At 40.7% G+C, this 23,565-nt stretch overlaps 1 protein-coding gene across 6 annotated transcripts in view; it reads right to left on the bottom strand.

Moving 5' to 3' along the window:
• Positions 1-23,565, bottom strand: part of LOC121628587 (dipeptidyl aminopeptidase-like protein 6) — a 293,653-nt gene that overhangs the window by 34,827 nt on the left and 235,261 nt on the right. For all 6 annotated transcript variants that reach the window (XM_041967678.1, XM_041967679.1, XM_041967675.1 and 3 more), the window contains 3 exons: positions 18,257-18,309; positions 16,517-16,598; positions 10,199-10,319 (listed from right to left, as the gene is read on the bottom strand). In XM_041967678.1, coding sequence (XP_041823612.1) covers positions 10,199-10,319; positions 16,517-16,598; positions 18,257-18,309 — 256 coding nt within the window. The remainder of the gene's footprint in view (positions 1-10,198; positions 10,320-16,516; positions 16,599-18,256; positions 18,310-23,565) is intronic.

Below are 23,565 nucleotides of genomic sequence, written 5' to 3'. Positions count from 1 at the left end.
TACTTCCCTTCTTACTAAGGGTAATATGACAGCTGATGACTGGGTGTAAGAGCATAGTATGTGATGCAATGGATAGGAATGTATGACTGGTGAGCTGAAAGCCGGTGTGTAAATTTGACCAAATGTGTGTGTAATGCGTGTCTGAGCAAAACTGGACACCGAGTGAGCCGGTGAGCTTGTGTGTATGGGAAGTTGGACTAAATGTGGAAAGGAATGCGTGACTGAGTGTAATTGGAGATCGAAGCAGCTGCTGGGAATACTGAAAAACTTATGCATGAAACAGAGGCCTCTGTTTGCAGTGATATTGCATGTTGCATGTTGTAAAGAGTATAATCTGAATTGCAGTGCATAAATTGACTCGTTCCCCAACTCACAAAATAGTGGTCTGGTGAAATCTGACACTAAGCTACTTGCTAACGCGCATAGACACAAGCACTGACAAAAATAAAATAGTGCTCTTCTCTTGTGCAGCTACAAGGATGTAATCTGTACTATTATTATAGCTGTTAAAATAAAACCGCTGAACTCTTTTGGTTTCCTTCCAACAGAACACGACTCCTCCCATTGGATTGACACCAAGAAACAGGACACGGGGTTGCAGCACACCCAAGTGGATTTCATTTGAGTTGCATGATTATCATATTGTATTAAAGCAAGATTGACTTAATAGAATAATGATGAGTACGCCCCAGGCTATTGTTTGTATCCGTTATCCCCACAGGATGAAAGAGATTCAACACATGTCTCAGAAATGGTGCAAAAGGACATAAAATTTGATAGACCCATGGCCTGCTACAGGAAGCTTTGATCAGAAACTTTGTGAAATAATCCAACATCGTATTGAGGACTATAAAGCTGGAAATAATTCTAAGAAACGACAAAAGAAACGAGAGCTTGAATTGGAAATTTTAAACTTATTTAGAATCAGCAAGCCAATTAAAAGAAATGTCAAAACGATTGTGTCTTTTACGGATAATCCGGGGGAAACTGAAAACTGTACTAACGCTGAACTTTTCCCAAACTTAACAGGAACAATAAAGATAGATGGAAACTTTAATCTTGATGACCAGCAAAGCCTTCCAGGGGTACCAGCTAATGCTGACGTGTCGGGAACCGTAAGTAACGTTCATGACAGGTCATCTGTTGCTTCAAGGGTCACTGAGGTAGCACTTCCTGTTCCAGACCCACTCAACTCCAGACAGAGGAGCCTGTCTTTACCACCAAACACTGGAGAAGCCCAGGCCCAGGTCAGACAGCGTCCGGCTTCTGCCCATTCTCCTCAAAGGCAGGAAACCCCTCCCCACATGACAATCCCAAAATACTGTAGTACACAGCGACGTCAGTCTGGAATCATTAACTGTTACCAGGATCGAACCGAATTGGCTCGGAAAGGTAAGACAGATGATAGCTTTTGGATGAACTTAGGACCACGTCAGCAAGATTTACAACGTGAGTTGGGTCGGAGCCAGATAGTTGAGATGGAGCAGGAAATAGATGATTTAAATGAGGAGGTGGAGGAAGGGGCGACTTCAGGAGGCGGAGTTTCCATGCCTGCATGCTTGCAGAAACCCGGCACGTCCGCAGGGGTCCCTAGAGATGAATATGATTTAAGGTACAGGCCTAACATCAGACCTCCTGACAGATTGAGGGGGGGGGAGTTCCCAATTCTGATAAGGGGAACAAGGGCTGATTATCATCCTTTTTCAGCTCGGGACCTGACAGGTTTGGTCTCAGAGCTCCCTCAAATATCCGCAGGAGGAGGCAAGTGGATTAAGGCTTTGGAATCAAACACGGCTGGAACATTTCTTTCACTGGGTGACATCAAAGCTGTCCTCGCTCAGGTTTTGGGGTTGTCTAAAATGCAGCAGTTTTTCAGAGACAATGAACTGGACTGGATTTTGAGTGAAAGGGCAGATGGAACAGAATTAGCAGCCTATAAGGGGGTGATTTGGCAAGGAATACGCAAACAGTACCCTAATAAAATTGATGTTGATGCTTTGAAAGGGGAACCTCTGAAGGACGACCAGAACCCAGCAGCATACATCGATACACAGTTAAAAAAGGTGGCGTCAAGAGTCTCAGAAAGATGTGGAAAATGATCCTATTTTGCTCACTCTTTTCAGAAATGCAGTCATCGATTCAATGCCAAAGGATGTCAGCAGACGTTTGGAGGATGTCGTTGGTCTAACATCTATGCCAGCACAACAGTTCCGTGATCATGTGGTTCATGCAGTAACCCGATACAGAAAAGACCTAACCAAGACTTCTGAACAGGACCTCCAGATTCAAAGGAAGCTGGCACAGATGCAACTAAATGATTTGCAAGGCAAGCTGAAAGAAAAGGTTCAAGCTGTTGTGTTTACAGATCCAGGTGCGGGTCAGACTGCTGGAGTTCCTGAGTCAACACAGGCCGCTAGGGGTCCCCAGCCGTTCCGCCCTTCATACTCAAGGCTTGGTACTCCCTCGTCTTGGGCGTGGCAGGGATCCAACCGCTGCTGGTATTGTGGCATGTATGGACACTTTGCAAGGGCTTGCCCACGTTTTATGCCCCTCCCAGCAGGTGGTCCTGGAAGAAACGGAGGCGTCCCTAGAAGAGGTGGAGGTGGAGCCCTGGGTGGCACACGACCAAGACCCTCTCAGTTTTAGGGGGGTCCCGAGGATCCTGCGGGTAAAGGTTCGTACCCATTGATTATGCATACACGCACCGACCCCATGATAAATGTACAAATTGAGGATCGACAGGTCCAAATGATGATTGACATGGGGGCGACCCATTCATGCATACAGGGATCCCTTGCCAAGAACCTTCCCATGTCAAACAACTTTGTGAAGACAGTAGGATTCTCGGGAAAAAGTCAATTGGTTCCTATTACTGCTCCCGTTAAAATAAAAGTAGGAAATGATGAAATAAAAATACCCATTTTGGTTTCGGACCAAACTCCTGTCAATCTGTTAGGAAGAGATGCACTTTGTAAATTGGGCCTCAAAATTTTATGTTCCCCTTTGGGAGTATATGTGGAAAGTTGTGGATTAAACTTACAAATGAATGCCCAAGCAGAACCAGCAAATGTTTATTGGCTGGGGAACATAGAGGGGCTTCTGGGTTCGGAGTTGGAGAAATGGAAGACATGCATAAAGGCCTGGGCCCCGGAAGGTTCTCCACCAACATTACCTCCTCACTGTACAATGTTCTTTGATCCATCAGCCAGCTCAACATTTAAGGATAAGTGGGAAAAGGAGACGGATGGAGTGATGGTTAAAATACAGGCTCCATATATCCTGATTGGAGGCCAAGGCGCAGCATTAAAGGTAAACCACAATACCTTTATTGATAAATGGTACTGTGTTACACAATCCTTACCACACATTACACTGTTGGTAAACCCAGGATACCAGTCCAGGGACCTCGGTCCAATGGTAAGAACTGCAGAGCATTTAACATGGAAAAGTACAGACAACCCATTAATCTCTCTTTCAGATGATGGATCAATGTTAAGGATTAGGTGTGATCTGTCATTACAAGCAACACCTCAGATGGTGGTGCTACCAGGAAAAAGCATAATGATGACATGCAAAACCAACCCCCTTGGATTTAACAGTGATCTGGAAACCGATATTTTAACACAGGTTCCGGACCAACTGTGGTCCAGACATGAGACGGATGTGGGACTGGCAGTTTCAGCCAGCCCAGTTACTGTCAAATTAAAACCAGGTGCAGTTTTACCTTGGCGGCCGCAATACAAACTTAATCCCGCAGATGAAGAAGGGATTGGAATCCTAATTGATGGTTTTTAAAAAAAAAAAAAAAAGCAGGAGTGCTGATTGAGATTTCTAGTCCTTGTAACACCCCAATTCTTGCAGTTCTAAAAGCAGATAAATCAAAATACCGACTGGTCCATGATCTAAGGGCAATCAATGCCATTCTTGAAGATGTCGCTGCAGACTTCGCAAATCCTCACACACTGTTGAATGCCATCCCTACTAAAGCTAAGTTTTTTACAGTAGTGGATCTGTGTTCAGCATTTTTCAGTATCCCTCTGGCAGAAGAGTCACGATATCTGTTTTCATTTACCTTTAGAGGTCGACAATACAGCTACGCCAGAATGCCCCAGGGACTGACAAGCAGCCCCGCGTGGTTTGATCGTGTGGTGAGTCAGGATCTACAGGAGCTGGATTTGAGCGGCGTCCTAATCCGGTATGTAGACGATATATTGATTTGTTCAGACACCATTGAAGATTGTCAGCGCGACTCGATCAAAGTGCTGCAGAGACTGGCAGAATGTGGACACAAAGCTTCTCGGACAAAACTGCAATTCTGCCAGCCTCAGGTGGAATTCCTTGGCAGAGTAATCTCCCATGGAACAATAGCTCTGTCTTCTGACCACCTCAAAGGCATAAGTCGAGCACCGCGTCCACAGACATGCGCGCAACTAATGACCTTTTTAGGTATCACAGGATTCAGCGCGGAGTGGTTGGAGGACTACGCAGTAAAGACGGCGCCGCTCAGGGATCTCCTGAAGTCCTCTGAAGCCAAGACTTTAAAGAAGTCTTTGGAGTGGACCACAGAGGCACTGTTGGCTTTTGATGTGCTCAAGCAGGGACTGCAAAATGCCCCAGCGCTGAAAATGCCTGACTATGATAAAACTTTTCATCTTTATGTTTCAAACAGATGTAACATGTATGCAGCGGCTGTATTGGCACAAGACTCATGTGCTGGTGGAAGGAAACAACCCATCGCTTACTACAGTGCAAGGTTGGACGACGTAGCACGAGGGTGGCCCCCCTGCTACCAGGGCCTCGCAGCTGTTCACATGGCAGTGTCATAAACCAGACCACTGTGGGCGAGATGAGGTGATACATCGAATACAACAACAGGGTTATTGGGCGCCGTACCTGCAGGCATTGGTGACGGATGCGCTTGTGTATGGTTACTTTCTGGTCTACGAGGGCGTTCTGCGTCAGCTCGGAATCAAAGTCCGCCATGGAAGCATCTACACTCCCTCCAGTCAGGGAGGGGTGGAACGAGTGAATGGCACACTTAAAGCAGAAATTAATAAGATTTGTGCATGTACTGGTTTGCGGTGGCATGACGCATTACCGTTGGCCCTAATGAGTTATCGCATGCAAGCTCATCGGGTCACACATTTGTCTCCTCATGAAATGTTAACAGGTCGTCCCATGCCGGGCCCGCAGTTTCGGGGTCCTTTTAAGGGGCCCCCGCTGGAGCAGTTGGAGAAGGAGCTGCACAGTTATATGAAACAGTTGTCTGCTATCCATAAAGCAATTTATTTTCAGAAAAAAGCGAACGAGCCAAAACCTGTCTCTGTGACATCTGGTCCAGTGGTGCCCGGGGATAAGGTGTACATTAAGGAGTTTCGAAGAAAGTGGAACACTCCTAGACGCCGAGGTCCTTACACGGTGGTCCGTGCCACACCGACTGCGGTCCAGGTCGAAGGGAGCGTCGCTTGGCATCATCTGAACCATTGTTCGTTGGCACCTACGACCAACAACTGCAAAACGGGCCCTGGGGACTGGTCGGATTGTACAGCGTTCTCAAATGACCAGTCCCCCAAAAGGGGAAGTATCGCTTCGCATGCAGCTGACGAAGATAGTCCTGTTAGGGCAGATTCAGAGTTGCCGCCCGATGATGTTGAGTTTGACATTCCTTTGGTTTCTTCTGTTGTTCGGGACAGTAATGTGGACATGGGCAATTCAACCAATCCGGACCCGAAGCAGCAGCCACCACGTCGTCCCATCACCAGGGCCTTCTCAAGGAAACAGAGGGGCATCTGCGCAACGAGGGAGCGACCTCAGTGGCCAAGGGGGGTACGACTCACATGCCAAATGTCATTATCAGTCAGGTCTCTTGCCGGCATGCACCCGCACACATCTACACACTACCCGTGACTCAGTATTTCAGACAGATGTTGCCCTTTTGGCACAACATAGGCGGAAAGTAAGATCAATTAAGGAACAAGATGTAGAGGGGCATAACATTCCAGTGAATCCTGGGATGGTTGATGTACACGGTGCTCAGGGAGCACCAGACCACAGTTAACACCCCTGTTGTGAATAAAGTTGATTTTACACCTGAACAGCAGCCCACCGTGGTTACTGATGGCCAAACAGACAATGGGGTGGTTGAGTCATTCACCCTCCCCCCTCAAGGGTTAGATACTTTGGTAAATAGTTATCATGATAAAACATTAAAGGGGGGGGAGGTCAAGAATGTAAAGGGGCAACCGGAAGTACGAGGGTTGAAACCTAGTGAAGATTACTTATGGAAGGAAGCGATGGCCAACACTTGGTATCGCTGGGCTTGGCTGTCAGTAAAGGAAATGACATCGGAGGAATGCATATGGTGCTCAAAGGCGCCTGGAGCCCCTCCGGTTGTTGTCCCAGATAAGTACAGCTCTTGGGAGTGTGCCCAGGAACAACGCCGAGTGTGTAAAGAGGAAGCGTTCAAGTCTACAACGACGAATGCTTTCTTCGGGCTCCCGATGTGTGGTATGAAGTGTAGATTACTTTATGGGGCCCAGAGGATGCATGGTTATTTGAATAAATATAGGGGTTACAAAATCCAGGAATTGTGTGAACCTTACCAGGTGGCAAATACCGCCTTTATTCCAGCTAACACAGCGCCAGATGGTTCCTTTACATCTGCCATGGACGAGATAATACGGGTGGGAAGGGAGGTGCGAGAGCATGCTGGGAAGAGCGACTGGTCTCTTGATTGGTTGGACCAGTTAATGGCTGACTGGAAAAATGTATTGATAAAGGTGGGAGTTGGGTCAGCTTTGGTTCTGATCCTTCTTTTCTTGTTTGGCATGTGCATCGTTCCCGCCCTGAGGAGAGCATGGAGTACGAGTCTCAAGAAACAGACCTCTGTCATCATGGCTGCCCAATTGGTCCGTACTGAGTTGGACCTGTGACGTCTCAATAGAACTACAGTCGGTTGGACAAAGGGTCGGCAGCCTGTGACGAAAGGCTGGTGACCCAACACTCCTGTTTGCCTCCGGACTGGAAAAAGACTCTATCTTGTGTTATTCACGTGTGGTTTTTGTAGTCAGAAATCTTCTGTAATAGGTTATCCTTGTGAAATCAGATTGTAATGAAGTTTCTTTGTTGTGTGTGTATGGTTACTTTCTGTCATAGTACTTAGAAGGTCTCATGCAGGGGTCCACTGGCCTACCCGTGCCTGAGTGTCAAGTAAGATCAAAAGTTACCGGTGCTCGCCCAGAGGGGGGGCACAGGGGAATTTTTTCTCCCTTCGGGGTTTTTTCGCCCTCGTACGGGAGGTTCAGATTGGCTCCTATGTTATGCTTGAGACCTGCGTGTGTGGACAAGTGTGCTTAAAAAGGTTTCCCTATTGTAAGTTTCAGAGTATCGTCTTAGGGCCGATTACTCTGAAATATTTGAAAGGGGGAAATGTGGAAGTATTAATATATCAGAGTTGAGTTGAAAAACAACAGGTGCAGTGGCCCTGGTCAGCACAATATTAATAGTATGACATTATAACATGATATCAAAGTGATGTCAACTAATTACCAGTCAGCCCTAAAAGGCTGTGTGTGTGTATACTGAAATAGTAACAGGCAGGCTATATAAGAGGTACAGAAGGATGATCGTGGTCTTTTGATCCTGAAGGGTGTCCCCCTGTTCGGCCGAATAAAAGAAGATCATTAAAGACCTCTGTCTGCAGACTCTTAATATCAGCAAGCCCTTTTGATAAAGAATTTATCTACGACAGTACAAATAAACAAAAAAAATCACTCATGTTGGAAGAGTAAAGCCAAGGAATAAGAATGTGTTTTAAGCTCAATTCTGCTGCTCATGCAGGTGCAGTCGGTTCCATAATTTAGGAGCTACAAGTACGAAGGCTTTCTCTCCCCTGCATGGTAGTTTAGACCTGGGGTTAAGCTTAGGAAAACATCATGGTTTTGGTATTAAAGTACACAATGAAACATTTTCCATATTGCCATATTGGTAATACTTCTCACAACAAAGCATTAGTACAGGGCGAGTTGGGAGTTAGAACAAGCTTTGGCTACAAAATACAATTCAATTTATCTATTATTCAATTTTATCTTCACATTTTGAATTTGACGTTGCAGTTCATCTCTCTGTGAAAGAATTAACCATCAATAAATGATGAGTGTAAATTACAGGGCCTTCAGCAGTCCATAAATATGAGTCACAAGGTCAGATACAGCAGTAACACTCTGATTAATGTTTAAATGACTGTGGATGGAAAGCATGCCTGAAGGATGGAGGTGGTTTCAAATACCAGCCTGATTAATACAGAGATAAGATCAGCTGTGGGTGAGCGATGCACTGTTGACATCAGCTAACTTCATCATCACAGCAACCAAAGCCTCAAAAGTCTCCCAAGAGGCTGAAATTTACATTTTCAAACAGATATGTGAGTCTTCTCAGAGTTGCAGCAGGATTAACTGCTTGTTCTGTGCAGGCTGCCTCTTCCTAATCTGAGCATCTGTGAGTGCGCTGCTCCCCATTTCCCTCTCGCCCTGTTATTATAGCACCGTTCCACAGGAGCAGCCAGCACAGCAGATATAAATTCATTAGCTGAATGCGAACACAGTCCCCATCCTGGTTTATACAGAGAGGCACATAGGTGAGCCTTGATCAGTGGTATCGAAGCTTGGAAAGCACTGTGACATTTGTATGACAATGTACAACACACGCATTCACACAGAGCCGCTGAATTAATGCAAAATAACTCATGTAGAACATTCATTCATTTTCCAGGCTGTGTAAAGCAATGGGAAATTAACAGAATATTCATTTCCAATTTACCTGCAAGAAATTAAATGCTTCATGCAAAATATTAATGTGTTTGCAGACACTGGAGTCATACTGTTGCATTAATTCCTATCAGCATACAGAGAGAAGACAGAGCAGAAATGAGTACAGTGTACATATTGTTATTAAAACCAGAAAGGTTTGTTCAACTCGTCAAGTGTACATAAGAAATGTACAGTATATTAAGGACTGCAATCTAAGATTAGAAAAAAGGGTTCACACCATATGCATGATAATAGCATCCAGTATTTAGCTCATATCTGCATTGTTTAAGTGTTACAGAAACAAAGTGTGTCAATCCCAAAATAAAGTTTTGAACTGGATGAGCCACTGCTGATCATTGTTACAGCTAAAAACCACCTTTCATGGACGGCTGAGTTCGCCTGAATTTTTATTTCAGCAACATTTAGCTTGAGGCCTGGCAGTAAGGATTCATTCCTGATCCTCAACTTGAAAATTTAGCAAAAACTGGGCTGCTTCACATGATAATAACACAGCTCTGCTAGCTCTTGCTTTGTTTCCAGTCTCAAAAATATTGTTCCTTGGTAACAGACTGGAAAAAAGGTTGAGCTTAATAGACATTATAAGTAAGCCATGTGATATTAACTAATTGATGGTTGGAAATATTTAGGTGTAAACTTGCTAATAGAAGCATGTTGCCAAACATATGGAACAAAATAAATGACTTCCACCAAGTTTTTTTTCTTCATAATGACATGTTCTACATATTAGATTATAAAGTTATATGAAGATATATTAAGGTCCAGAGGGCAAAAAGTTAAGGAACCTTTTGAATTATTAATGAGGATAAAACGTAAGTAATATTTCGGCCTAATGATGTTAATAGTGCTTCATATTTGGATCTGGGTGGCCTTAAACCATATGTAAATCCTTTTATAAAAACCTTACAGTTATATTAGACCCCAATTTTAAATTGAAGAAACAGATAAGCTGATCCAAAATGCTGCGGCTCATTTCTCCACATGTGAGCATCTGCACATCTCCCTAGTGCTTTCTTCCTTTTGCTGGTACCCTGAGTGTTTTAGGCTGGATTTTAAAGCTACAAAGCACTTAATTGACCAGGTCCTTTGTAAATCTCTGACCTTTTGTAACCATATTTGCTGTCTAGATCACACATTAGTTGTTCTGAAATTGAGGTCAGTGCACAGACAAGACCGTCATTTTGTGTCATAGCCCCAAAATTATAGCACCAACTGCTTTGCATCTTCAGCAGACCTCATCACTTCCATTTTTTAAGTCTTCTAAAATATATTTTCCCTCAAACTAGAAGGGGGTTAGCTTAGCATAAACACATAAGACATTCACCAGTCTGGACACAGTAATACCTTAATGGCTGAATGCTTTTCTACATTACCTTCATATAGCCAGTCACTGAGACCATTGAAGATGGAGCCTTCCTTGCCGGTAGATACCAGACGAATCGAGCGGCTTTCCACTTTTGATCGATAGTAGATGTTGTTCTCAAAAATGAAGATCTACAAGCCAAGAAAGAGACAAAACATATTAAAAAAAAAAAAAAAGTAGGATCATGATTTTATAAAAAGCACTCATCTTGCTGAAGTGTCCTTATGCAGCTGAATGTCTTCAGGCTTTTTTATATATTGAATGAGCTGTTACCTTGTTAGTATTTCTAACAGGGAAATTTTTGTTTGTGACACACAAATCATCAACACTCACATTTGCAAAGGCAGGTTTTGATTAGAGGAAAAAACAGTTCTTGACAAAAGAACAACAAAAAAAGAAAAATAAGTCCTTTAATGTCTTGATGAGGAGGCAAACCTTGGGAAGAGATTTTGACTTTGACACCCCATCCCTTCAGGCCTGCATGGCTTTCAAGATCACTGATGGTTGACTCCTTCATTACAGAGAATAATAGATCAGAACCTACGGTGAACTTGGTAAAGCGGCACTAGAGTCTTAAAATGGTACAGCACTGATGCCATGCTGACATAAATGCCCAGCTATTTTAGAAAATGGCTTACACAATGTGTCATCAATTAGAAAATTTCTTGCCTTAAGCAACTATAATAGCGATAAGCCTGTAAGTGGTTTCCAACAAATATACTCTTTGGCCAACCTAAATGATTAAACTTTGCACAGCAGAGAGTCTAATCTTGCAGCAGTCTAATTCCATATTAATGTTTTACTACTAGATGAATTCAGTGATTTAATCTTTTAGAATACAGTTTGTCTAAAAATGTGACATTTTGTATAAACAATGTAAAATTTGCCAGATAAAAGTTTCTTCAAGAGAGGCTGCATCTTTGAAAAAGCTGCAGGATCTGTCACAATTAGTTTCTCTTGAGGAGACGCAAGCTGTGAGCCCCATGTGATTTGGCGTCAGCTTGGTGCAGATGGAGTCCCTGTATAGAAGCCAATCTAGGCCACAGCACAGAGAGAAGACCTGGCCCCATTCTCTGAAGGAAGGTGGAAATCTGCTCTGAGAATATTCAGAGCACATATTACAGAATCTGAACATTTTGCTTTGTTTGGATAAGTGAAACCACAGCAGCACCCATGACATCGCTCATTACTGACACTACATTAGATATTGAGTGAATTACAGAGCAGGAAAGGAAAATGGTGATACTGATACTCACTTTATTGACCCATAGGCACAGCTTTCTAGAGGTGATTCACATCTATCCAAGATACTACCCTGTTTTGTTTTCTTTTAAGGTGTATATAATTTGTGCTACAGCAGTAAAATGATTGGATCTCAAATCTGATATCAGACTCAGAAACAAAAACTGAAATTAAACCTGACATTGAAAAGAAGACAGAGAAATGATGGCAATACTATTAATACTGTCTTGACACAAACACCCAATCCTAATTTATACACTTGACATTATCACTTGTTCTGACTACGTTTCACAGAGGTGAGGATCCTCTTTTTACTCTTCCATTGAAGAAGTAGAGAGTTATCCAACCCTAGGCTCGAGAACTAGGGGAGCATTTAGATAGCGAGGTGACCACTACTCTTTGATCTCCAGAAGAAAAAAACCACCTACACCATCTGGAAGAATAAAAAATAGATTGGAAGGTAAAATGGAAGGAATTGGGACTGGATAATGTTCTTGGTTGTCACTGTTTCAGACACAAAGCAAAAGAAGACTAGGCCTGAAGCAAGACCATCAAGATACAGAGTTAAAATCAACGGACAGATACTTGCAACTTCAACAGTAGGGCAGACCTAGTGCTTCTAATATTATCAAAATGGTTCCAGGTCCTACCAGATATGCAGTAAGTCATGTTGAAAACACCACTAAAACTTGATCAACAATTTTCGGTAAATCATTTTCTGGAAACAAATATCCCTGGGGTCAGATTAACCCCAGGGGGGAAATGTGTTAGTAATATTTGAGGATAATAGGAGGGATAAGGTACATGTTCATTCTTTGCCTGCATATATGTGCATCTGTAGCGGCAACCAATCCAGAGTTACATAGTACTGAAAACCCAACAACTTTTGTGCATCTTTCTGAAATATTGCTGATAAATAATCTGATTTAACAGAAATGTCAACATACACATCTATAACAATCAATGCTAAAAGTAAAATAGATCATTTACAGGAGCTTAAAATTTATATCAGGCTATAGTATTTGGTTCCACCAAGTCATCCCTTTCCTGTGAGGAACTGAAGCATTTAGAGCAATCAACACTCTCTTCACAGCCATGAGATTATTTATAAAAATAGCAATATCACCTCCCAGAATACTTCCTGATCTATTGCTGTCTCAGTCTGGTAATGTGTGTGATTGTTGATGTTTGTCTTTCCGTTTTTTGGCATTGAAAATTTGATTGTGAATCATGATCACTTCTCTTAAAAATTTGAAAAAGCAGTGGTCTTGGTGAGGGATGAGATTTCTGAATGTTGCCATTATATGGTGTGACTCTGCTGCTGCATCTCCATTCAGACCCATAACCTTTTAAGAGGCCAAAGTCTTAATCAGTAGCACGTTTCATCTGTGAGCATGACAAAGATCAGTCATGAATCTGAGGGGATTAATCCTTCAGTCCACAAACTTCTGCATGGAATTCGTTAAAGCACAGATCTGTAAACAGATTAAACAATTTCACAAAAAAAAAAAAAAAAAAAAAAAAGAGAGAGAGAGAGAGAGAAATGTAGCACATTTTCAGAAAACCTAACCTCCAAAGAAAAATGGTGCATGCTAATTTCTGGGTTTATTTTTCATTGATGGTGCTCTCCATGTACCTTGGAAATAAGAAGTCAGAGCTCAGGATGTTTTAACACCAGACCTGATTTCATTCCACCTGCATGCTGAAAAACCAGTGGTAATTGTTCTCTTATCTGTTAATATTATCCACTATTAGGAGTCTGTAGCAGTTGATAACAAATTGAGTTGAATTTTGCTCACAGAAAAATGAGAGCACTATGTTTACCTTCTAAGCTTGGAGAAGCCAAGAGAAATGCACAGAGAGCCCTCTACTTTTAAGGAAGTGTGCTATTGAATTCACAGCAAGTCTTCATTTAATCAATAACTGGCCAGCATAAGCTTAAAATGATGTGACTAAGGAAATTACACACCGTTTCAGGGCAAAGAAAACACATTACACTGCTAAGTGATTTGGACAAAGTCTATGTTGCAGTTTCCCACCATCTCTCTTTTCCACTCGAATTCCCACTAATGCAATACGTCCTGAGGGTACAGTAAGCATCCACACTTGCTCTGTGGTAAAGATTAGCCGCCCATTCTTCTCTTTACTAGAGAATTTACATTCCTCAGTTTAAAAAAAAAAACTGAGCATTTTACAAAATGTTGCTTTTAAGATGCTGTTTAGACTAACAAATTGCATAATGTGGCTGGACAGGTGTGTTTTGGATGGACATGTATGAAAGCACTTTCAATGTAGGAGAAAATGGAGGTTTAATCAAGTGGACAAGTGATTCTGGAACAGAATAACAGGTGAGCTGATTTACAAAGATTAAAGTCTATATATGACAACACAAGCTTTGGCTTGAAGTCTGTGCTTGTGTGTTGTAGCGGATGGATTTTTTTTTTCTCTTTAACCACAACTTCTTACACAGGATATGTAAATCTTTAGGGAAACCAGATGCTGTGCTCCATCCTTACTGAAAGCACCTCGTGACTGATGGTGCAAAACTGAAGCTACATCAGTCTAGCAACTGTTTTAATTAATCAACTGATGATATAGAAGGTAATTAATAGCATTGTGCTGCAGGATGTAATCACTTACATTATAACCTCCCTGCAAACCACAAGACTGAAGCTCATTAATGCTCTGACAAGTTTGATTATGTTATGATGAAGACAGAGGATGACTAATTTTTGAAGAGTTACAAAGGACCTCTTCTTGTGATTCAAATACCTGCATTCAATTTGAAATTGGTTTATTCAAAAATCTCATTTAATCATAGCGAGGTTTAAAAAAAGTTCACAAAGTTTTTAGACTTACGCCGTTATCAATCATACACAATCCTCTAACAACTTCTCATTCATTCAGCCTGGGCTCTGTGCTATCAACTACTGACTAGGTCCAGAACAGACGGATAGCATGCTAGCATTTGCTTGCTTGGCCTGGAAAACAACCACTAGCTGCAGCTAACTTCTCCCCATAGCTTGCACTAGCTTTTAATTTCATTAAGTCCTTCTAGCATGCAAAACAGCTGCACCCTGCAAGTTATTAAGATTGGAGCATTCAATCTTCTATGTAATGAAGAAAAAAAAAAGATCTAATGAACATATGACCAGGGTTAAATGGTGAGAAGGGAGAAGGGGAACGACTCAGAGCTTAATTATTATAAAGGAGATGTTTTCCTCGGAGAACAGCTATAAATGAGGCCTTCATCTGGCTCAAGGACACAAGCAATGTAGCCATATACTCTGCACTGAAATTGGTAAATGTAATGGCTCCTATAGGGATCAACAATGCTGCCAAAAAATGAAATTATTTTTTGGCAATATTATTTCAAAACTACGCCAGACCTCGTGTGAGAACTTTGGGATGCGGGAGCGTCTATGGCAGCGTTGTTGCTCATTGAGAAGAATAAGAACGATATGTGCTCTCATGTCAGTTGCATGGTAATGGCAGCGGGTTTACTTCTGGTGTTTGCGCGGATTCATCTTCGGGAGTAGCAGAAGTGTACTGTACTGTCTTTAGGAACATGTGACATGTGAGGGTATTATGGCAAAATTTTTTTAACAAGCTGAGTTTTTTGTTAATATTTCCACTTTTGTGCTTGTTTGGAGCTAAAATCAACATTCTTTATTTTGCACAGCCGCACTCTGCTTTGCTCTGCCATGTTTACATGTTCACTCACTCAGCTTAACTCCACTGTGTTGCACTGGTAGAGGCGCAGTTAAATGACATCATTGCGCCGGAAAGGTGCAATATTATCATCAATGATACAATATTGAACACCCCTAATATCGTATCCTACAAGGTCTCACATCAAATCTTTAACATCTTGTATTCTGATAAACATTTACCTTTCCATAGCACCAGAGACACTGCACAATAGTCATTCTATAGCTTTGACACTGTCAGAGATTTATTTCTGGATAGCTTCAGTTACAAAGACCTTTGCATCAGGTGTCTTTGAACCTTTCTTATCTGACAGCTAAGAATCACACAGTGTAGAGGCTACCAGGCTTTTGACTTTGACTGTTTACGGGAGTATAAGCAGATGGCCGCCTGGTTCTCTAAAGAAACCAGTTTCATGGATTACCATCTTCAAACATACACATAAAATAAGATAACTTAAAGGTCCACTGTGAGCAAGTAAGCTACATTATGTGGTAAAAAGTGAAGCCACCGTTCAATGAATGAATATATGATGAAACATTATTATTCTATTCTATTCTATTCTAAAGTCATTTGGCAGATGTTTTTCTCCAAAGCGACTAACATTTGAGAGTAAGAACATCACAAGCAAGAATTCAAAAGGATTGGACATCAGAAGTAGTCGTCAGACTGCTGTGAGTCAAGTTGGACCCAGATGTTGTCATGTAGTGCTAGAGGCAGTGCTAATTTTCCCTATAAAAGTCCTATGTTTAAATACAAGATCACGAATTCATCACACAATATCATCTTATATATATATTATCAGCTTATTCAGTGCTGAGTTGTGCCAAAGAATTGGACAAATTTTCTTAACACTAGAACTGGAAACTGATCAAATCACACTTTTAGTTTACTATATTAAGCCAGCCACATGTTAGAATATGTTTTTTGTTTACTTTGCCCACATTAAATCACCAAATACTGGCAGCTCCAAAGACACTATAAGCCAGAAGTAATAGTGTGCTTCCTTTTTCTGGTGTTAAATGAAGACCCTAAGAAATCCTGTGCTACCAACACAGTGTTTACACAAAGATTTCTTTCACCAGTATAGCTTTCAGTACCCGCTGCTTTAAGACTTTGAAACAAAACTTCCACCCCAAAGCTTTATGAAAGATGGGCAAGCTGTTGTCACAACCAAGACTCCCTGGAAGAAGAAATGTTTCCTCTTAATGGAACTTTCTTGGCAGAATAAGGTGAAAAGTAAAAAAAAAGTTTCATCTGTCCTTAACTACAAATGAAGAAATACATGTTTCCTTGTAACGGGTGAAGGCTTTTCTCTCTTTTTGGTTTTATGAACTGAATCACTGGTGATGAAAGTAGGAATAATATATCTTTTTACCAGCTGCTGATCTTGGGGGCCCCAGCCTGCGTATTGTAACTGAGCATTTCGCACCTCAGGAGGGTTCAGGTTCCACGTCTCCCTGAGATGCAAAGACAGTAGGAACAACCCAATTAGACATAAATAAAGACCTGCAACACAAACACAGCGGCTGCCTGCTCCCAGAACTGCTGTGACAGTGGAACAAGTGTAGAACATCTGAGAACAAAGGTTTAAGTGTATCCATAAATACCAGCACTGTGTAACAGTGTCACCTCTCCTTATTGGGAAAAGTGCTGTGCAGTGCAGGTTGCTGATTTAGAGATGCCACTGCCTCTATGTCTTTGTCTGCAGCTGAGGATGAATGAGGTCATCAGCAGAGAGGGTTTTCCAGTGCATTACCACTGGGTGGCAGTACGTAAATATATTTAAGGAAAAAAGCTGCTGCTGATGCTGTCATCCTGTTACCTGATAGTCCAAGGAAAGTACATAATACAAATTGTGCACAAACACTTTCAGTGCCAAGGTTGACTTAAATGATGAGTAAAACATTGTTAAATATCTGTAATACATCAAGTTAAATATTAAACAACCTTCTCAACATTTGAAGCCAGACAAATGTGTCAACTGTTGACTTTTACCATTTTAAATTGGGTGAAAAGGAACGGAGCACAACCTTAGGAGAAAACCTCTACCAAATTATCACACTCTGATTAGCCTGTTTGGGTTTGTTCACACACATGGCTAGAAAATGGCATGTGATTCCAACTTAAATGTTTTATAAATAGCCTCACTCCTACAACCTCATCCCAACAATTGGTAATCACGGCGACTTTTTAAGTAGCTGCCTAGCACTTTAAATCAAAATAACTGACCTACTAAGAAGAAAAAGGCACAGAAGTTCGTCAAAGCCTTGGTTTGACTGAAAAAGACTGGAGTAGTAGTGCACTATCTTAACTGTGCAACCACACCTCAAATGTGACTCCTGTGGAAGAGAAATCAAAGAGAAAACCTCTTCTGCATCTTTGCTATTAAATTCTTTTTAACATGTAAGTGAACAGCTAAGTTAATAAATCTTCTGATCTGATGGAAATGAAGTAAAATGTTAGAGCTCCACTCAGAAAAGGTTTGTTTGAGAAGAAAAGGGGTGCAGAATTTCATGAAAACATCTTTCCAACTGTTATCCACAGGGCTGGATTGACCAAATATCACTGAAAATCTGTGGAAAGGACTAAAAATCCAAAAAACATCTCTCAGAAAATTGTTTGCAAGCTGTGATAGCTGTGATAGCTGCCATCGGGGGTTTTACTACAAACCACAAGGTGCCTAAGAGTTTGCTTTAAGCCCCCTTTCGTTTGCACTTATTTTTGAAATTTGAAAGAGAAAAAAAAAAACAGAAATATACTGTAGCTTTTTTGTTTTATAGAAAGACATTAGTCACTACTCTTGTTTAGAGGGTAATTTTCAAAATATGACTGAATCTAATTTAAAGTGTATTGTTACAGAGTGAGTGATGAGGATAGATGCAAATCAAATCTGCACATTTTGTCTCAATAAATTGAGACCACTGATTACATGGCAGCCTGTTCACCTCTAAGTTATCCTCAGTGGAGGTTTTGGTAAGAAGCTGTAGTGTTTTGTGGAAGGCAGTTGTGAGAACAGATGTGAATGAGTCTCTGTCAGGAAGGTTAGAAGAGATATTACTGGATAGTATATGAAAATTCAGTTTGAATGGCCCAGGCAGCCCTGACGGCTACTTACGGAGTCTCCAGACTACAGATGATGTAGAAGGCTGTGTAGGAATGCTCATAAACCTGGAAAAAGAAAAAAAACACATTATCAGAACTTGTTTTCTTTATTCTGTTGTTTAGTAAAAGCACTGACGCATTCAAAGTTCAACATTACATAACCTTTTTTTCTTGGAAAATAATAAAACAACTAAAAATAAAAACTAAACAGATTTACCACTGATGATAATAAATCCTTGGAATTTACAAATAAAACGAACAAAGTGAATATAAAGAGCATGCTATATTAATAATATAATGAGGGCTGTCAAAAATAGCACATTAATGGCGGTAATTAATTTATGTAATTAATTGCGTTAATATTTTTTAACGTGATTAACTCATGCGCGGCATGACAAGCCCAATACATCCGCCATTTCTCTGTTATGATGGCAGGATGTGGAGAGGCGATGAGAGGGTTCCACACCTGCACTTTTCCTTTTATTTATTTATTATTTTTTAAAAACTTATCCTGCATTTTGCACCAACGTGTCCGCCCTTTCTTTCTCTCCTCCTCCTCTTCCTCTTATGTTGTTCTGTGAATCATGAATGCTGTTGTGATCAGCTGATCGGCTTTTCTTTCTTCTTGAGTTTGTTTATCGTTAAGCTAAGAAGGAAGAAACTAGCAGTTCATGGTTCACAACATCACATAATTACCCAAAAGTACTGTTTTTGGCAGGACCTTCTCTAACACAGTAGTTGGCTGGTGGTAGACCGGATTTATACTTCAGCTATGCAGGGGCGGGTCTACAAACGGGGGGCCAGGCAGGAGCACTGACCAGGAAAAGGGGGGACAAATGAGACCTTTTTTATGTATAGATTTTATGAAATATTGAACTGATTATTACAACTAAACAGATCATCTAATGTAAAAAAAAAAAAAAAAACACGAAGAAAAACTTTTAAAACAAAGAGCCAATGATCTAATTTATCAACAGGTGTTTACTTTGGGTGATGCTGCTGTAGGACTTTAATCACTGCTGCACAATGACTCACACTTCAATGATAAAAGGAAAAAGGTGTGTTAAGACAGATCATCAGTTTTATCAGAGTTTCTTCATCAATGTTAACTGTTCAACTTCAGTCGTCACATCTACTGGTTTTATGACATATTTTCACCATGGAGACGGTTGGTGAGATGATGATATATAAATTCTGAATTATGATCTAGAACACGGTAGGGATGATTTAGAACGATATATAGAAGTACATGACATGCTGCATTTACTGACCATTGGACATCTGATATGATAGCAAATCTGATATCTGATAGCAAAAACGGGCAAATTTCATGTAAAGTCACAAATGGTGATTAATCATGATTCATTTGTAAGCTGTGATTAATCATGATTAATTAATTTGAAAGCTGTGATTAATCTGATTAAAACTGTAATGATTTGACAGCCCTAATTATAATACATAATTTCAAAAGCACTGGAAAGGTTTGATAAAGTAATGTTAATATAAATGACCCCAAAGTCAAATTGGTCCATGCTACTGTGTGTGCCATTTTAGAGTGAAAACAGGAGTATCTCAAGATCCCCTAAAGAACCTTGAGCTTAATATCTCATCTTGCTGCAGTATATAATGTATGTGAAAGCAAAGCAGTTTTATAATCCATTCATTTGTCCATTATTTATTTAAGATTTAATCTCAGGCTAGGTTCACACTGCAGGGCATAATGCTCAATTTGTTTTTTTTGTTTTTTTTTTAACTTGTCCTGTCCAGCATCATAGCAGCAAAATGATAATCTGGTTGCTGTATCGTGCTGAACAAATTTGCTCTGCCAAGGGGAGGCCTATGGGTAAGGCTCCTCTTGATAATGTGATTAATTAATTTATTTATTTACTTTGAATCACGGAATCTATGTAATCTTGCTGGACCTGACCGGAGGGGACATTAAAAGATGGAAAATAGCAAAAAGAGCAAAAGGGAAAGAAGAAAGGAGACAAAAAGATCACAGACAGAAGTAAACGACCCTTCAGTCCACACCATCACCAGACAACAAACTGTTACACCTGTACATGAACACACCAGAAAATTTCCTTCCGCCCCAGCCACACACAGGGGGAACAAGGGTGTGAGAGGTCCCCAATACCCTCTCCCTCCCCGCTCCTGACTGTTTATGTAGTGTGTGTTGTGTGCAATTAAAATTGAGGGGCAGTGACCGCAATGAGCAGGGAGCCGCCCGGCATGCACCGCATGCCATGCCCCCCAGGTGTTGTTTGTGTGTTGTGTTTCTTGTGTTTTGGTGTCTCGGTGCAATTAAAACTGAGAGGCGAGTCGACACGGGGTGCATCCAAGGAGACCACTGAATGGTCTCCTCCGTTCCACCCCGGGTTTTTTTGAGAGTCCGTTCAAAAAAGTGATCTCGTGTATGAACCTTTTGTGCACCCAAAGTGCGTGTGTGTGATGTCACACACACACACAGTTATTGTCCAACCGTAGCCAGCACATTTTCAATGGCATCGTTTTAAGGAGGAGATTACAAAAGAGGAGAGCCAGAATTTTGGCCATGGCATCTTGCGGAGCAGCGGCAGCAACGTCTGTACAGAGAAACATGTTGGGACGGAGTCGCAGCCAGGAGTGGTGGGAGAGTGATGTGAGCGCCTTTACAGATAAGAGTTTATAAACAATGTCCTGTATGACATGCAGGGCGGATTAATGCGGCCTGGCCGCTCAGACTGAAGTCGCATGGCAAAAGATCAGAAACGTATCAGATTTAGGACCACATTTACAAGTGGCATGGGTCGCATTTGAAAAAATCTGATTTGTGTAGTTCAGACTGTTATGAAAAAGATCAGATACAGGTCGCATAGGGGCAAAAAATTGGATTTGGGTCACTTCAGCCTGCAGTTTGAACTTAGCCTTATTTACATAATCTCAGAACTATAATCTATGGCTAAGAAAAAATCTAATTTCAGAAAAGAAAAAAAAAAAGTTAGGAAATGGTGTGTTTGGTCGATTATTTCTCCCCTTTAATAATACCATAAGTGTGAGTCGTCATCTTCACAAAGACATATAATGTATAAAAATTGTGCTTCTGTTGAATGAAAGACACAGCTAAACATATCTCTAAAAATCTCCTGCAATTTTCCATTTTTACACTTTGTCTAAATTTACAGTCAGGAAAGATCCATATGCAGACACAACAGGATGGCAACCCCCTCCTTATGATGTTCACCAGCCTGCTCATATTTTGCTGTGGGATGGCATCCCATTCCTCAACCAGGAATCATTGAAGGTCAACTGGTGGGGTTGTGTTGGTCACTCAAGCAGCTACAGCACGACCAAGATGATCCCACTTGTGTTCATTTGGCTTACAGCAAACCACTCCATCCTCTTCATTCCCAATTTCTGGAGCTACTCTATGATGATCCTGACTCTGGAGGAGGGAAAGTTTTAATCCAGTAGGGTGGAGTTAAGTTCTAGATTCTGTAGGTATGGAATTCATTCTAATATTTCTATCCATTATGCACCAGTCATACATCTGTGACTGATTCACACCTGGCAGCAGAAGATTGTAAGAGACACTGGGATGTTTTATGAGTGTCAATACGCAAGTGTTCAGCTGTAGGTTGCTCATTCCCCAGAAGCATGATGCTTACAGGTTATATTTCATTGTAAGGTGACTAATCTATAAACACGGAGCGTTTCTTTTTTCACATATTGGGCTACGCTATGTGCAATAACAGGTACATTTTACAGTTGTGCATTAATATTTATTCATAAATTTTTATATGAGTATTTATGTACATATGTATGTATGTGTGTGTGTGCGTGTGCATGTATGTATACAATATTTTTCTTCTCTTCTTTTTATTCCATGACTATTGTTTCTCTTATGTAAATAAGTGCTACACTGCTTCTGAAGCTCTAATATCTCTGGGGGCAAGTGCCCAAGGGATCAACAAAGTCCTATTCTATTCTATTCTATTCTATTCTATTCTATTCTATTCTATTCTATTCTAACAATGTAATACAACACCATTTGGTATCCTTATGAAAGAGAAATAATCAGCTAAACATTTTTTAACTTCTTTTGCTAAGTTTATCAAGTACAGAAATCACACATATAATTAACATAGGAATGTGTTTGTAGTAATCATATCAGGAGCTTTTAAATCGTGTTTTTTAACCCATTTCTTGACTTCCATTTTATCCAAGGTTTCAACGAAAGTTATGGCTTCACAACTGATAACTTTTATTACTCACAATCAAAGTTTTGAGAAAATTTCAATCAGGTATTTTTCATCCTACAAAAGTGCCTTTGCTGCACTGGTCAGATAAAGACTCAGGAATTTTAATGATCTTGAATAATAATAATAATAATAATAATAATAATAATAATAATAATGTTATAAATTGCTTTACAAGAAGGGATAAGGTGAGATAGATACATTGATAATTATATCAGACAATACCCAGGGCTTTTTGAAAGAGGAAAGTTTGAAGATAGGTAGTGTTGTAATGTGACTGGGTTCAGTGGGCAAGGAATTTAATAAGATTGGGACTCTAATGGTATTTCCAGACCACAAACTGTGATCAGGGAATACTTAGCAGGCCACCATCTGTGGATGTCAGTTATCGGGAGGGCACACACCAGGTCAATAAGTCTAAAATGCATTTGGGTGCTAGGCCATTTAAGGCTTTAAAAATTTTAAGGCTTTTAAAAATCAATATTAAATCCAACAGGAAGCCAGTGTACGGTGGTGAATACCGGGGTGATGTGCTTGTGCCCTTTTTGTTCTGGTAATGAGTCAAGCTGCAGTGTTTCTAATCAGCTGGCGGTAATGAGGGGAGCCCTGACTGATACTGGACTACAGTAAATTATAGTAGACAGTATAGAACAGAATAGGATCTGTTTTTTTTTTTTTTTTTTTTTTTCATTATTATTGCTTTCTGCACCCTGCTGAAATGTTTTATGTAAAGCACTTTGAATTGTCTTGTACATGAAATGTGCTATACAAATAAATTTGCCTTGCCTTGAACTCAGCATCTGACACAGCTGTCAATAGTGGTTTGATCATTGATATTGCGAAACCTGGAGACATTACAGTCTTGCCCTGCACAACAGACTTTAATCAGAAGTTTGCTCTATCAAAATTTTCATAAAGATGTACAAAGCATACAGTAAGTGTCATATTCTAGTCTGAATTCTCTCTTGATACTAAAGCAACTAAAGTGTTATTTTGCACAACTGACTATGATGAGGAGTTTCCTCTCCCATGCTGATTTAGAGAAGGTCATACAAGCTTTTATCCGGTCCAGACTGGATTATTA

This window comes from Melanotaenia boesemani, chromosome 18 (assembly GCF_017639745.1).
Source record: "Melanotaenia boesemani isolate fMelBoe1 chromosome 18, fMelBoe1.pri, whole genome shotgun sequence".
NCBI lineage: Eukaryota > Metazoa > Chordata > Actinopteri > Atheriniformes > Melanotaeniidae > Melanotaenia > Melanotaenia boesemani.
Note: the sequence above shows the minus strand (reverse complement) of the source record. Positions and strands in the feature narration are given on the sequence as shown.